Source organism: Bombina bombina, chromosome 6 (assembly GCF_027579735.1).
Source record: "Bombina bombina isolate aBomBom1 chromosome 6, aBomBom1.pri, whole genome shotgun sequence".
Lineage (NCBI taxonomy): Eukaryota > Metazoa > Chordata > Amphibia > Anura > Bombinatoridae > Bombina > Bombina bombina.
This window is the reverse complement of record NC_069504.1, coordinates 76879275-76897201: the sequence shown is the minus strand read 5'-3', so window position 1 is coordinate 76897201 and position 17927 is coordinate 76879275. Positions and strand designations below refer to the sequence as shown.

Genomic DNA, 17927 nt, shown 5'->3' with positions numbered 1-17927 from the left:
CAGCCATCTTTAATCTACGTGAGGAGGGCTATTTACAAAAATCACATCCAAGCTCAACATGGCACACGCTTGTTATCTCCTGGAGGGAACTGAAACCCTTTTGAAGCAGTATCAGCTCCGCTTTGCAGAGACTTTGAATTCTATCATGGACCTACCTATTCTAGAAGCCCCGACCCAGCCTAGCGGTGTATCGGAGGATATGCTTTCTAGCGATCTGTCGCAACGCAGCAGCACACCACCGAGTAGGATCTCGCTCTATATACAGGAGGCTGGAGCCCTCCGCTTGCGGTCTGACCCTTGCGAAGGACAGATTGGTGTTCAGTGGTCTGGCGGCCTGGGGCGGACTTTGCTAAGACCCAGGGAGTCAGCAGAGAGAAGGGAGGATTTTGAGAGTGCTAAGGTTCAATTTGAGTGCCCTAATACTTGTTCTGCCGATCTAGGATGGAAGTCAGTAGCGGCGCAAATCTCCTCTCAGCACATGCCGCTCCATTTGCTCCCTGCAATCTGGTGTGAGACCTTTCAAGTATTAGCTGTAAATCTATACCCTACGCTCATGATGCCACTCTGGAAGACAGGCATCGGATAGACAAAGGCTGTACTTTCTACTGGGACTTATGGCTGGCGGTAAAGTTTACCTCAAGAGAACCTTTTTGCTTTTTTTTTTCTTCCTGTCTCCCTCACGCTGAGCTTTATGTTGCCTACTAGATGGGTTGCATACAGAATCCCTGCTGATCTCCCAATAAACTATTCGATTGCTGGTAACACAATTTAGGAAGCCTTATAATTTGTTATGAGACCTATAACCCAAGGACTTTATTTTTGTGACAGCTCTCTCATCCGTTACATAACTATCATTTGAATGACTTTTATAATACAGCGGATCTGGAAGCCGTAATTAATATGTTTGGTATTGATGTTTGAGAATACTGTTTATCGAACTTTTAAATTTCATTTGAGTAGCGTTGAATGCACATCTATGTATGGTTAAGCTATAAGTGGGTAATTTGGCCTCCTTACTTTATGCTTAGTTACTAACTATATACTTATAATTCATTGTAGCATCAATAGCATATTTATTTAAATAACTTAAGATGGGTATATCATGCAACTAATGGGAAAGTGTGAATGTTTGAACATGCCTTACGCCATTTCTCAAACTTAGTCACTTGCATTTGAGAGTCATATGTGTGTTTCTTAATAATCGGATGCTACTGGGTATACTAAAGCCATTTTGATATTTATCCCAATAATTTTGTAACTGTGTCTCATAAACAGCTTGGAGTGAGAGCTGGCCTCTTACATATTTTTCTTATACGCTGATTAAGTGTTCATGTATTCAGTACCTAGCCTGCTTCACTTTATGCGTACCGCTAACGCCATCTACTTAATTGTGATAATTAATCTGCTACCCAATAGATCTACCCATGTGAGAATGATACTTATATGTTGGTTATGACTCACCAGATGTATTTAGCCTTCGCCATCTGGATGCAAGGTGACTTGTCTCTATGGCTATCATACTATTACATTATGGTTCCATATTACTTGTAACCATTTTCATTGTCTGGGGTACTCACTATATAACCCTAAACTGGTGGTTTCCCTTGCTGTGGGGCATAGGGCCCGTGCCTGCAGGGAGGGAGAACCTCACATGTCTGATAGTTTACCTCTTGACAGTAATGCAAAACTGAGTTCCCAACTCCCGCTGAGCTCCTAGTTTGACAGATAACTATTGTATTGTGCTTTAAGAAGGTTTGGTTAGTGGACAATAATTCATAAGCTCACTGCCTAATCTACTGTTTGATTATTAATCGCTATTCCGTATATGCCTTAGAGCTTATTTATGCCAGATACAACTTTTCGAAGAGTCTTTCTATTCCCTTGACTCTGATATGTTCTATAGCCCATCTCGCAACAACCCTATAGTAAGGTGGAGGCTTTGATTACAGATTTGACATGTTAGGAATCTAATGTTACTTACCTAATATTACTTACCTGTTACTGCTATTATATATAGTTTTATATATATATTTTTTGAGAGTCTTTACTGTTATGCTTATGCTAATTATGGTGTTACTCATTATATCTATAGGAGCCGGCGCCCTTTTCTCTTATATTTTTGGTCTCCTACCCCCCCGCATGTGTTTTATTCTGACATATGCGAGTATCTCAAGGTGCTCTGGGTTTCCCCCCAGTAGTTACTCTCGCGGTTTTCCTCGTAATACACCGCAATTTTCCCCTATGTTCACCCAACTAATGTACATGTTTTACAATCATATGCTTAAGCTACGAGGTATAATGGTACACAATATATTTAGTCTGACAGTGGATAATAAGAATTGCATATTCTTTTTTCTTTTTCACAATCTTGTGTTATGCAATTTGAAACATATACTGTTCTATTTAAAATATTTCAATCTTATAGATATGTAATTGCTGCCGTGAACATCCCCCCTATCTTATGTGAACCAATAGCCTCTAATAATCAGTATATCTTTGTATTTTTTCTTATTTGTTTTTTGAAAATGTGAGGTTTGCAGTTTCCCTTCTCTATACAACAAAAATAGAAAATGTGAGGTTTATTTACAGTATTTTCTTTTTTGTTTTTTGTTTTTCTACATACCTGTGATGTAACAGACTTGTTTGTTTTGCGATAATTTGAATAATATGTTCTTTTCTGCACATGTACCTGATGATTGTAACTCTTCATGTTTGTTATTTTATACTCAACCTCAATAAAAATTATTTAAACAAAAAAAAAAATAGTTAATAACTATTTAGTAACTATTCTACCTAGTAAAAATAAATACAAACTTGCCTGTAAAATAAAAATAAATCCTAAGCTAGCTACAATGTAACTATTAGTTATATGTAGCTATCTTAGGGTTTATTTTACAGGTAAGTATTTAGATTTATATAGGAATTATTTAATTAATGATAGGAATTTTTAGTTAGATTTCTTTTAATTATATGTAAATTAGGGGGTGTTAGGGTTAGACTTAGAATTAGGGTTTAATAACTTTAATATAGTGGCGGCGACGTTGGGGCGTCAGATTAGGGGTTAATAAATGTAGGTCAGTGGCAGCGATGTTAGAGACGGCAGATTAGGGGTTCATAATATTTAACTAGTGTTTGCGAGGCAGGAGTGCGGCGGTTTAGGGGTTAATATATTTATTATAGTGGCGGCGATGTCCGGTTCGGCAGATTAGGGGTTAAAATTTTTCTTTTACTGTTTGCGATGTTGGAGGGCCTCGGTTTAGGGGTTAATAGGTAGTTTATGGGTGTTAGTGTACTTTTTAGCACTTTAGTTAAGAGTTTTATGCTACAGCGTTGTAGTGTAAAACTCTTAACTACTGACTTTAAAATGCGGTACCAGTCTTGACAGGAGAGGGTCTACTCACTTTTTGGCAGACTCGTAATACCAGCGCTATGCAAGTCCCATTGAAAAAAGAGGATACGCAATTTACGTAAATGGATTTGCGGTATTTCCAAGCCAAAAAAGTGAGCGGTACACCTGTACCTGCAAGACTCGTAATACCAGCGGGCGTTAAAAAGCCTAACGCAAAACTCGTAATCTAGCCGATAATTTTTATTTCTGATTATACTGCATATTTGTATAATCAAATACATATATTTTTCAGTATTGTCCTCTCTTGTGCCTTCACAACATTTGAAAAATGAAACAAATTTTAATACATTTGTTAGTTCGTTTCAAATTTCGAATGTTTGTTTAACATTCTAACACTCTAGTCTAATGCTATCTCAAATGAAGCAATATTTGAATTAGAAAAAATGTAATCAATATATTTGTATCTATTATGTATCAATTTACTAAACTCCCTCTAACATGAACAATTGAACTTGTGAGTAGTATTTGTTAAATCAATGTTACATTCAAAATTTCAAATGTGGATATTCAATCTCATTATGAACATTCGAAAATGAAAGAAACATTTGAAATATGGAAACAACATTTGTTTAACAATTTTTTTATTTTTTTTTTCCTTATCGACATTCGTTTGTCGACAAAACGTATTGTACTGTCAACACATTTGCCCATCCCTAATTGAACTTAGGTGTTTGATGAGATTTGCGACCATTTACACTAATAAAACTTTTAAAGGGAAATTAAACACTTTGAGATGGTAATATAAAATGATAAATCATATACAGAATATATATATATATACACAGTATATATATATATAAATATATATATGTATATATATATATATATATATATATATATATATATATATATATATATATATATATATATATATATATATAAACTGTCCCCCTTTTCCTGTAATTTAACTCTGAAATTGTGAGCTTTTCAGTTCCTGTTAGAAATAAAGTGCAGAACACTGTTATATTCTACACAGCCATTGGCTGCACACTCTAGTGACCTATTTATAACTGTCCCTAATTGGTCACAGCAGAGAAGGTAACCTAAGTTACAACATGGCAGCTCCCATTGTTTTACAGACACTAAACTTCTACACTTATTTTGTCACTATTTAAACAACTAATGAAACATTAAAAAATACATCTACATGTTATTCTCAGACTTATCTATTCTTTGAATGCTTCATTCAATGTAGCATTTATTTAGTGTTTAATGGCCCTTTAAGGTAGGCTCCTGAAATTTTGATTTCAGTATAACTTCTATGACACTATAAGGGGTAAACTGTACAAACCATTACAATATTAACCCTTAAATGGACTGAATATTTTTCTTTGACGTCTAAAACAGAGTATTTTATTTGCATGTAATAAAACAAGTGTCATTTTACTAGTTAAAGGGACATTAAATTGTTTCTGTACAAATACATCAGTTACTACTCACCATGTTTTATTGTTTCCCTCCTGTACCTGCAGCTCTCTTAAAAACAATTCACTTATTTATGACTCATTACAGAAGCCAGCTGGTAAAACTTTACATCTTTATAGTGAGTGCCGCCATCTTGGTACGCACGTATTGTTGTATCCTGTGAGAGTGACAGCTGTACCTTGCACTTTGGGTAGGTTTGCATAGGTAAGCCACACAAATGCCAGAGGCTTTTTAAAGAAAGGTTTTTGAATAACAGTTACAAAACCCTGACATATGTATTCTTCATGTGTCCTCCTTTAAAGGGGCAATATGGCAACCCTAACGATAGAGCAATGCCGCCTGTATAAAATCATAACCTTCCTGCTCTGTATTGTGCACAATAAAGTGAAGAGAATAGTACAGATTAGAAGACAATATCACATTGGTGTATGGGCACCACTTCTGTCACAGGGTACAAGATGGTGGCGCCCAGTGTGAGGATGCAGAACTTGTAAGGGGTTAAAATAAGAGAGCTTGAGCACAGCAGCACAAACAATAGCGTGGTGAGTAGAAACCATAAAACCAGAGTGGGACCCAGCAGTTGTATGGCCCTTTAACTGTGAAAGCTGCCCAGCTAACAAGCAACAAACCTGCAATCCTTCTTGGTTTCAATATCAATTTAAAAGGGATACAAAACCCATCATTTTTCATGATTCAGATAGATCATGTGATTTATAACAACTAATTTACCTCTATTATCAATGTTTCTTTGTTCTCTTGGTATCTTTTGTCAAAACGCAGAAGCCGGCCCATTTCTGGAGCACTATATGGCAGCAGTTTTGCAAGATTGTTATCCATTTGCAAGAGCACTAGAATGTAAAATCAGTGGATATAGGAGGCGCTATAGAGCCGTAGGATATATAGATATAAATAAATGTAAAATTCACTGTATCGTGACCAGTTAAAACATTCAAAAAATTAAAAATCCAAAAATCCCAATGACCCTTAAGGGATACGTTAAAATACTATTTATGTGCAAAATCTGTGGTAAAAAATCGGTGATAATTAAAAATAAAGGAAAATATCTACGTATATATAGATATAAAAACAATTTATCCAAGTGAAAAATCAAAGTGAAATAAACGCAGTATCAAAGTGCAATCAATGATCAAGTGACAATAATTAGTAAAACACAGAGAAATGAGAAATAGTTACCTGCGGAAAGGTGTTGTAGCAATAGCGAATCACCTGTGCAGAGAGTGGATTTAAGGGCAAAGGTTGCAGGAAGTAGCATCTTGAAAAAGACCCAGAAGGGGTTGAAACGCGTAGAGGACTTACCTGCTACTGTTTGCGATTATTTGGAGGACCGAAGCTGAAGTGAACTCTCTGTACCCTGGCGTACAGAGGACATCCTGTGGAAACAAACACTTGCGCAAGTGGTCACCTAGGATCCGGAACCGGGTGACGTCACTCACGGGATTTTCGCTGAGCAGACATCAAAAGGAGCAGCCGGAGTGTCGGGCCAGGTAAGGAGATCGCTGGCAGACACTTGTAAGAAGGTAGGAGAGCCTCCCGGCTAAGTTATAAATACTTGATTGCCTTTAACTAAGAGAACATTAAGGAAGGAGCTCTATACCATTGTGGGCTTTTATTTGTGACCAAATAAGACTGGGGATATAACGGCACCATTCAGAAACATTAACATTTATATCTTTGGATTTACAATAATTAAACCTACATTGTCATTCCGGACCATCTTCTTTGGGGGATCCCCTTGAACTACTAACACCAAGATTAGAACACAGTCATTATAGGTGTTCTCCGCCAGCCCCATTTGATTTGGGGAATCTGAGGGGTTATGTATAGTGTGTATGTTTAACCGGTATTACTTTACATTATTTTATGTATGATTGATTGTTATATGGATTGTTTGTGTCAACCTTTTATGCATTGACTTATTAAATATCACATCTGTGTTTTACTAATTATTGTCACTTGATCATTGATTGCACTTTGATACTGCATTTATTTCACTTTGATTTTTCACTTGGATAAATTGTTTGTATATCTATATATACGTAGATATTTTCCTTTATTTTTAATTATCACCGATTTTTTATCACAGATTTTGCACATAAATAGTATTTTAACGTATCCCTTAAGGGTCATTGGGATTTTTGGATTTTTAATTTTTTGAATGTTTTAACTGGTCACGATACAGTGAATTTTACATTTATTTATATCTATATATCCTACGGCTCTATAGCGCCTCCTATATCCACTGATTTTATATTCTTAATTCTCTATTGTCTAGGGAGGAGACAATAACCTTAAGTGAGGCTAAGTAGGTTTTTGGTCTAGCGCTATACCCTATCCGTATCTGTCTCAAGAGCACTAGAGGGCAGCACTATTTCCTGCTATATAGTGCTCCAGACACTTACCTAGTTATCTCTTCAACACAGAATATCATGGGAATGAAGCAAATTTTATAATAGAAGCAAATTAGAAACTATTTTAAAATTGTATGCTCTGGGGCCAATTTATCATAGTGCAAGCGGACATGATCGGCTGTAGCGTTTCATGTCCGCCGCACATCGATAAATGCCGACAGCAGTATACGCTATTGGTATTTATCATTGCACAAGCAGTTCTTGTGAAATGCTTGTGGAATGCCGCCCCTTGCTAGAAGGGGGTGTCGATCAGCCTGATCGTATAGGATTGGGCGGATTGACGTCCACGGACTCAGAGCAGACGGACAAGTTTTGGAGCAGCGGTCTTTAGACCATTGCTTCATAACTGCAGTTTCGGCATAAAGCTCCATTCGGAGCTTGATAATTCAACCAATCGTCTGAATCACAAAATATTTATTCATATCCCTTTAAGCAAGATTCCTTTAAAAAAAAAAAAAAAAAGTTTAAAACATCAGTGAACAGTAGTATTGCTTTATTAAAATTAAAAACAAACAAACAAACAAACAAACAAAAAAAACAGGCGCCACTTTATAAACAGAGAGTGAAACTTACCATGGATGTCGCAGCGCCTGCTCACAGGTGTATCTCCTGCTGGGATCCTTCTCCATCAAATGACCAATAAAGTCTTTAGCTAGAGAAAGACAAAAGAAGTGAACAGCTCTCTCAGTTTTATGATGTGCCACAGCTGCTATCTGAGAGTGACAATTATAACATCACATTTCTGTACACAACATGAAATAAACGATAAACTACAACTAATGACTAATATCTGGCATCTTAAGATTGCTTTGCCAGTTACATCCAGAACTGTTATTTAATACATAATACAAATCTGTTGGGTAATAAATGTATCTTATGGCTGTTCATCTGATTTATTAGCTTGTTTAGTCAATGAAGCTGCAGTACTCTTAGGGCTTGATTTATCAAGCAACGGCGGACAGGGGTGTATATATTCGCCCCTAGCCGCCCCAGCTCGTCTCTGACAGGCAGCAATCCGCTGCTGGAATGTAACATTGCACAAGAGCACTATTTCACACTCACATGCAATCCTGCCCGCGCACAGCCAATCAGGTGCGGACGAGACCGACGAAATTGAAAAACTCCACCTAAGAGGTGGGGAAGAGAGTAGGAAGCAGCGGTCTGATGACCACTGCTTGATAATTTATGACTTACGGTTCTCTTGTGAGAATCTGCAGTCGTAGGGAGGAGAAGGCTTGATAAATCAAGCCCTTAAAGGGATATTTCGGAATTAAATCTTTGAATATAAACATATTTGCGATATAAATGTATTGGCAAAAATGCTTCTAGTAAATGTTATGACTGTTAACATTTTTCTCTGCACGTGTATGTGAAGCATAGCTAGATATTCTCAGTGCACCAGCATTTTAAATACTGCAGCTGTTCAGAGCTCCAGTAAAGGTTTGTAATCATGTTAGCAATTAACAAATTAAGTCATTACCAGATGATACAAGAACCTTAGGCTCTCTGAGTAAGTGCTGAGTTTAAAATGCTGGTGCAAGGTGCATACTTAAATACACATTTGAAACAGCTATAGCTTTTGTTAGAAGCATTTTTCCTAATACAGGTATACCTCACTTTACAGCGCTTCACTAATACAGCGTTTTGTGGAGCTGAAGTTCAACCTCCAAGGATTTTGAAATAGTGATGTAATCATTGTGAGATTGCGAGAAAAGTGACTGGCACCATTTTGTTATCATTAGTTCACTCTGTTTACAGCATTGCAGTGCAATCTGTGTCTCAGTGCTATAGTCTGGCAAATTGTACTACAGTAATTGCCACTATTTTACAGGTACATTTTTCATTGAATACTAATTGAATACTGTGCTGTGCTAGTGTTAAACTAAATGTAGCACTATTGCACCCCTAATATATGTTAGTTCAAACATGTTTTCAAGTTTTTCAAGTGAAAAGAAAGCTAAAACTGCCTTGTTTCACTTTAAGGCGGTTTTCAGCGGGGCTTCGGGGTATACCTGTACATGTATATAACAAAATGCTTCTATTCAAAACTCAAATGCATCCATGTAGATTCCAGTTTTGGCTGGAATATCCCTTTAATGTGTTTATACTGAACAAGTGGACGGAATGACAGATTTTAGCCTTGCACCACAAACCTGAAACAAAAGGGTCAGATCTCATGTGTGCAATAAACAAATAATATTATTAGAGCACCTGAATGACATGGGTGCAGGTGTGTTGGGGGAAAGGATGGTAGCACGTTTAGAGAACCTTTTAAACTAGGCAAAGGGGGGGAGGGTCAATTAGAACAAAATAGAACAGAGAGATCAGTCTGTGAATATGACAATCCCTTAATATCTCAAGGAAGGGATGACTTAAGAAATGTCACATTAGAAAATATAGAGGAAAGCACACAGAGTAGCAGCAGAAATCACATGAAAATTAAATGTATGACAACAAATGCAAGAAGCATGACAGGTAAAATGGGGGAGCTGACGCTCTTAGTTGCAGAAGAGGACTATGATGTTATCAGTATAACTGAAACTTGGTGGGATGATTCACATGACTGGGCAGTTAACTTAGAGGGGTATACATTATTTAGGAGGGACAGGAATAATAAAAGGGGTGGAGGAATCTGCATGTATATTAAACCTAACCTTAAACCTACAATAAGGGAAGATATTTATGATACAGGTGACAATGTAGAGACCCTGTGGGTTGAAATAAAGAGTGGGGGGAAAAATCCTAAAAAAATATTACTAGGAACATGCTACAAGCCTCCCAACATTAGTGACCCGGAGGAAACTCAACTACTTATCCAAATAGGTAAGGCTGCTAATAACAGTGCTGTAATTATGGGAGATTTTAACTACCCTGATATAAACTGGGCCAATGAAACTAGTAATTCAGCTAAGGGGGATAGATTTTTAAATGTTCTCAGGGATAACTTCTTGTCACAATTAATAGAGGAGCCAACTAGGAGTAAAGCTATATTGGATTTAGTGCTATCAAATAATACAGATATAATATCAAACATAGAAGTTAAAGAACATTTGGGTAACAGTGATCATAACATGGTCACATTTGAAATCTCTTTTCATATGCAGTGTTTTAAAGGCTTAACTAAGACTTTTAATTTCAAGAAAGCAAAATTCAACGATTTAAGGAAATCATTAAATAATATAAATTGGGACAATGTATTTTCTAATAAAAATACAGAGAATAAATGGATAATATTTAAAAATGTGTTAAATAAATATACATATCAACACATACCATATGGTTATAAAAGTAAAAATAAAAAAACAAAGCCATTATGGCTAAATAAAAATGTGTTAAGAGAAATTAGGAAAAAACGTAGGGCATTTAAATTATTAAAAGAAAATAGTACAGACTCAGCATACAATATTTATAAGGAATGTAACAAAGCATGCAAAAAAGCAATCAAATTAGCCAAAATTGAAAATGAAAAATTAATTGCTAAGGATTCTAAGTCTAACCCTAAAAGGTTCTTTAAGTACATAAATAGCAAACAATCTAAGAAGGATAATATAGGTACATTAAAATGTGTGGAGGGTAGCATGATAAATAATGACAGGGAGAAGGCTGAGGTACTAAACCAGTTTTTTTCTTCAGTATACACAAGAGAAGAACCATTGAATGATACTTTTGAACATAATAGAACATGCCAGTCCATACCACTAACTGGGTTTTGTTTAGAGGATATCAGGAAAAAACTGGAAAATATTAAGGTAAATAAAACTCCAGGCCCAGATGGAATACACCCAAGGGTGTTGAGGGAATTTAGCACTGTTATAGACAAACCTTTACTCTTAATTTTTCAAGACTCATTATCCTCAGGCATGGTACCCCAGGATTGGCGTAAAGCTGATGTGGTGCCACTCTTCAAAAAGGGAAGCAGGGATGATCCAGGAAGCTATAGACCAGTTAGTCTGACATCAATAGTGGGGAAGATATTTGAAGGGATTATAAGGGATTATATTGATGAGCATATTCGTGTAAACAAGATTATGAGTTCTAATCAGCATGGCTTTAGGAGAAATAGATCATGTCAAACTAATCTGATTAGATTCTACGAGGAAGTAAGTCAAAATATAGATAAAGGGGAATCAGTGGATGTGATATACTTAGATTTTGCAAAGGCATTTGATACAGTGCCACATGAGAGATTAATGCACAAAATTAAGGGACTGGGAATAGCTGAAAATGTTAGCTCATGGATAAATAACTGGATAAAAGATAGGGAGCAACGAGTAGTAGTAAATGGATCATACTCAGATTGGACAAAGGTAATCAGTGGCGTCCCCCAGGGATCAGTACTGGGCCCTGTTCTTTTTAATATTTTTATAAATGACTTGGAGCAAGGATTAAATAGCGACATCTCTATTTTTGCAGATGATACTAAGTTAAGTAAGGTCATAAGGTCAGAGCAGGACGAACTGTCTTTACAAAGGGATTTGCTAAAATTAGAACTATGGGCAAGTGAATGGAAAATGAGATTTAATACGGAAAAATGCAAGGTTCTACATTTTGGAAGTAAAAATAAGCAGGCTACGTATTTTTTAAATGGGACAAGACTTAGCCAAACACAGGAGGAAAGGGATTTGGGAGTAGTAATAGATAACAAGCTAAAGATGGGTGCACAATGCAGGGCAGCGGCTTCAAAGGCTAATAAGATACTAGCATGTATTAAAAGAGGTATTGATTCAAGGGAGGAAAGCATAATTCTGTCATTATATAAAGCCCTGGTAAGACCTCACCTTGAGTTTGGAGTGCAGTTCTGCTGACCAATTGCTAAAAAAGATATTGCAGAACTAGAAAAAGTTCAGAGAAGGGCCACAAAGCTAATACGGGGATTGGAGAAATTAACCTATGAGGAGAGGCTAGCCAAACTGGGTCTGTTTTCTTTAGAAAAAAGGCGCTTGAGAGGTGACATGATTACTTTATATAAATATATTCAAGGCCCATATACAGAGATGGCAGAAGCTCTGTTTATTCCAAGAAAATTGTTTCTGACAAGAGGTCATAATTTAAGGTTGGAGGAAAGGAGATTTAATCTCCTGCAACGGAAATGTTTTTTCACTGTGAGAGCAATAAAATTGTGGAACTCATTACCAAAGGAGGTAGTGAATGCCAATACCATAGATACATTTAAAAATAGTCTGGATAAGTTTCTGTATACTAACAAAATTCATGGATATGATTGCTAGTATTAAATGGGTCACATTTTAATGGGGTTATTTAAGCTTAACTGGAGCTTTTTGTAAGTATTTTAGATTTGTATAGGTTGAACTCGATGGACTTCAGTCTTTTTTTCAACCTTATCTACTATGTTACTATGTTACTATGTTACTACTAAAATGGTGGCAGGTACAATCTATGCACACGTAGCATTATTTATTTTGCCTGCTTTTGCTGTAAATGAACTGAAAATTGAAGAGTTTCCACTCCCCAGCGAGTCTGACGTTAATTCCATAGACTGCAAACCCCTGACATTCCTACAATCAGCACAGTGATTGGATGATATGTGCAGAAGCCTTTTTTCTATCTGCCCCTAATTGGCTACAGCAAAAGTAAGCTAAAAACTATCCAAATGCTTTTCAAGGGGTGTGTCCCAGGCTTGCAAAATTTTTATATTTTCTAACAAAATAAAAGTTTTAAAACATTTATTTTTCGTGCAGATCTTATGTAATGTGAATAATTTCTGAGGCATTAATAAAAAATAAATTACTTTCCTGACAACTACAACCCCATTATGAGCCCCATTTAACAAAGCCCGGACGGACAGGGTTTGCTTCCGCAAACCTGTCTACCCAGGATCACGTCTGCTTGTGCAATGCCACGCCTTGCTTACGCTAGCCCAATGGCATGTGAGTAGGGACTGTCAATCACCCTAGGTGAATGTGTCCGGGGTGATTTTACTCCGCCAGCTAAGAGACAGGTTCAGAAGCAGCAGTCTATCCCATTTCTATATAGGATTACATCAACTAATAGTAAGGTGTGTGTACTTAAGTGGATCGGGTGCAAATAATAACATTGGTATTGGTGAGACTTGAGAATGTAGAGATGTTGGAGGTGAATTTATTCCAGGTAAGCATAAACAAGTGGATTTTTAAAGGGCGTATCCCTGGACTGCTCTGGATTTGGAAGACCCTGCAAATTTACACATAAAGGGGCCCATTTATCAAGCTCCGAATGGAGCTTGAAGGGCCGTGTTTCTGGCGAGTCTTCAGACTCGACAGAAACAGCAGTTATGAAGCAGCGGTCTAAAGAAGGGCCGTGTTTCTGGCGAGTCTTCAGATTCGACAGAAACAGCAGTTATGAAGCAGCGGTCTAAAGACCGCTGCTCCATAACCCTGTACGCCTGCTCTGAGCAGGTGGACAGGAATTGCCACAATACAACCAGATCAAGTACGATCGGGTTGATTGACACCCCCTGCTGGCAGCCGATTGGCCGCGAGTCTGCAGGGGGCGGCGTTGCACCAGCAGCTCTTGTGAGCTGCTGGTTCAATGCTGAATATGGAGAGCGTATTGTTCTCCGCATTCAGCGATGTCTGTCGGACCTGATCCGCACTGTCGGATGAGGTCCGATAGACATATGATAATGCTTTATTTTATACACAGATCTGTTGCAATCCCGTGCGTAGCTGCTAATGCTAATACAAATCCTATATTATAAAAGTATGTTTGAGAGCGGCAGGGAAGGGGAAGGAGAGGAGATCCAAGTGGATGGGGATTTGGGCCCGTGTACATGGGCTTAAGGACTAGTATACAAAATACAGTGCATATTGCTGCTCTGGAAATTACTTTAAATACAGTGGGGCAAAAAAGTATTTAGTCAGCCACCAATTGTGCAAGCTCCCCCACTTAAGAAGATGAGAGAGGCCTGTAATTTTCATCATAGGTATACCTCAACTATGAGAGACAAAATGTGGAAACAAATCCAGACAATCACATTGTCTGATCTGGAAAGAATTTATTTGCAAATTATGGTGGAAAATACGTATTTGGTCAATATCAAAAGTTCATCTCAATACTTTGTTATATATCCTTTGTTGGCAATGACAGAAGTCAAACGTTTTCTGTAAGTCTTCACAAGGTTGTCACACACTGTTGCTGGTATGTTGGCCCATTCCTGCATGCAGATCTCCTCTAGAGCAGTGATGTTTTGGGGCAGTCCCTGGGCAACACGGACCTTCAACTCCCTCCAAAGGTTTTCTATGGGGTTGAGATCTGGAGACTGGCTAGGCCACTCCAGGACCTGGAAATGCTTCTTACGAAGCCACTCCTTCGTTGCCCGGGCGGTGTGTTTGGGATCATTGTCATGCTGAAAGACCCAGCCACGTTTCATCTTCAATGTCCTTGCTGATGGAAGGAGGTTTGCACTCAAAATCTCACGATACATAGCCCCATTCATTTTTTCATGTACACGGATTAGTCGTCCTGTTCGCTTTGTAGAGAAACAGCCCCAAAGCATGATGTTGCCACCCCATGCTTCACAGTAGGTATGGTGTTCTTTGGTTGCAACTCAGCATTCTCTCTCCTCCAAACACAACGAGTTGTGTTTCTACCAAACAGTTCTACTTTGGTTTCATCTGACCATATGACATTCTCCCAATCCGCTTCTGGATCATACAAATGCTCTCTAGCATACTTCAGACGGGCCCGGACATGTACTGGCTTAAGCAGGGGGACACGTCTGGCACTGCAGGATCTGAGTCCCTGGCGGCGTAGTGTGTTACTGATGGTAGCCTTTGTTACGTTGGTCCCAGCTCTCTGCAGGTCATTCACTAGGTCCCCCCGTGTGGTTCTGGGATGTTTGCTCACCGTTCTTGTGATCATTTTGACCCCATGGGGTGAGATCTTGCGTGGAGCCCCAGATCGAGGGAGATTATCAGTGGTCTTGTATGTCTTCTATTTTCTAATTATTGCTCCCACAGTTGATTTCTTCACACCAAGCTGCTTGCCTATTGCAGATTCAGTCTTCCCAGCCTGGTGCAGGTCAACAATTTTGTTTCTGGTGTCCTTCGACAGCTCTTTGGTCTTCACCATAGTGGAGTTTGGAGTTTGACTTTTCGAGGTTGTGGACAGGTGTCTTTTAAACTGATAACAAGTTCAAACAGGTGCCATTAATACAGGTAATGAGTGGAGGACAGATGAGCCTCTTAAAGAAGAAGATACAGGTCTGTGAGAGCCAGAAATCTTGCTTGTTTGTAGGTGACCAAATACTTATTTTCCACCATAATATGCAAATAAATTATTTCCAAATCAGACATCAGACAATGTGATTGTCTGGATTTGTTTCCACATTTTGTCTCTCATAGTTGAGGTATACATATGATGAAAATTACAGGCCTCTCTCATCTTCTTAAGTGGGAGAATTTGCACAATTGGTGGCTGACTAAATACTTTTTTGACCCACTGTATTTAAAGTAATTTCCAGAGCAGCAATATGCTACTGGGATTTATCATGGTGATTGACAGGCTTTGCTCTTGTGTGATTGGTTCTTCAAAAGCAGGAGCGGGCTTGCACAAGAGAGCTCCTGTGCAATATTACATATCGCCAAGCAATTCTGCATCCCAAGTGGCGATTGCAGGACGGTCAGGTTCTCTACTTGACAACGTGTCTGCCTTCAGCTTGATAAGTTTACATGGAAGTGGTGAATATAAAGCAATTCCACACTTTATAGTAATGTCTTACAAAAATGATACAAATCTCAAAGAAAAAAAATGAATATGCACATAAATTCTGGAATAAAGAAAAAAATAATAATAGAGGATATGTGAGAAAAGATATGCAAAACAAATACTGCCAAAACAACACCAGTTCATGATATGTGCAATTAACAAATTCACAGAATATTGAATAATTTTATAATTAAAATGAATAGGCTGATGGTCATATTTCTGTAGAAATTATATAGTGTGTGATTTTAGCTGTATTTTTAAATTTTATCAAACTAATCAACAAATTTATAAACATGCAATCTGAGAATGTGCAAAACATTAAAGGGACATGAAACACAATTTTTTCCTTTAATTATTCAGATAGAGCTTGTTATTTTAAACAACTGTCCAACTTAATAATATTATATAATTTGTCTTGTTTTCTGATATCCTTATGTTGAAAAGCATACCTAGGTAGAACCAGGAGCTGCTGATTGGCGGTTGCATATATATGCCTCATCTTATTGGCTCACCCAGTGCACTCAGCTAGCCCCCAGTAGTGTATTGCTGCTTTAACAAAGGATACCAAGAGAATGAAGAAAATGATATAATAGAAGCAAATTAGAAAGTTGTTTAAAATTGTATTCTCTATCTAAATCACAAAATAAACTTTCATGGATCGGATAAAGCAGGCAATTTTAAGAGAATTTTCAATTTACTTCTATTATCAAATTGACATTGTTCCTTTGGTATCCTTTGTTGAAAAGCATACCTAGGTAGACTCAGGAGCAGCACACACCACTGGGAGCTAACTGGTGATTGGTGGCTACACATATATGTTAAACCCGTGCAGCAGTTAAACACATAGTTACATGCAAGCATCAGTGCAATAATAAAATTTAATTTTGCACTATTATGCCCTTTTAAAAAAGATATGCAAACAATCAAGCTATGCTGTTAGATACAAGCCGAACATAGTTTCAAGGTCAAGAGATGGCTTTAAAATAAAAAAAAAGCAATGACATACATAGCACAGAAATTCTTATTAATTGGAACGAGGCCTAAGGAAATTGCACTAAATTTTAACCTTATGATAAAGTAAGTCACCATCTTGCATTGTTTATACACAGGTGATGTCATCACATAAATATGGACGTTTGCATAAACTCCTGAACTATTCTAAATCCCTTTCTGTTTAACAAGTATTGACTCATTACTCAGGAATATTAGTAGCACATTTTTCAGATTACCTTTAAAGCAGATTTTTACTATTATTATCGTTTATTTGTAGAGCGCCAATAGATTCCACAGTGCTAGACATCTACACCCACTATTGGTGTAGCGCATAAAGAATGTTTGCTTCATAAAGAGAAAAGCAGAGCAGCCAATAGCTCTGGGGTGCCAGTGAGTAAACCTGCCAGGAATAACTGAATCAAAACAACAAAATATCACCTCATTTGTTCTTGTTCTGCAGCAAAGCTCAAGTGACACAAAAAAACTTTTTAGTTTAATTTTGGTGACAAATAGTATTTTTTAAGCACTAGACAAACAGGGATGGGCACATACTGTAAGTCATTGGCAAATGGGTTTAATTAACAAATACAAAGTGATGATGAGAAACCAATTTACCAAATTGTTTAAATATTTTTTTTATTGAAGCGTTAGGCATGAAGTACAAACAACAGTGTGAAAAGTCAGACGTAAGGGATAAACAGGTACATAGGAGGAAGTGGGTACCAAATATTATCTGAGCTGGAAGTGTGAGGAAACTCCCACCCTCCCTACATGAACTACATGGGTCATGCATCTAATGACTTCGTGAAGCAAGATATATATATCACATAATAAGGACAAGAGTCCCAGGGGCCTAGTTATCAAGCCGTCAACCTCAAATACGCTGGAATTCCGCAGCGTATTTGTGGCGAGGCTGATTCGCCTAAGTTATCAAAGGCTAGAGACCGGGAAAAGTAGAATTTTGT

At 37.6% G+C, this 17927-nt stretch overlaps 1 protein-coding gene across 1 annotated transcript in view; it reads right to left on the bottom strand.

Moving 5' to 3' along the window:
- Window positions 1-17927, bottom strand: part of CAMK1D (calcium/calmodulin dependent protein kinase ID) — a 782349-nt gene that overhangs the window by 57501 nt on the left and 706921 nt on the right. Inside the window, exon 8 of the mRNA XM_053716475.1 lies at window positions 7837-7915. Within this exon, the coding sequence (XP_053572450.1) occupies window positions 7837-7915 (79 nt within the window). The remainder of the gene's footprint in view (window positions 1-7836; window positions 7916-17927) is intronic.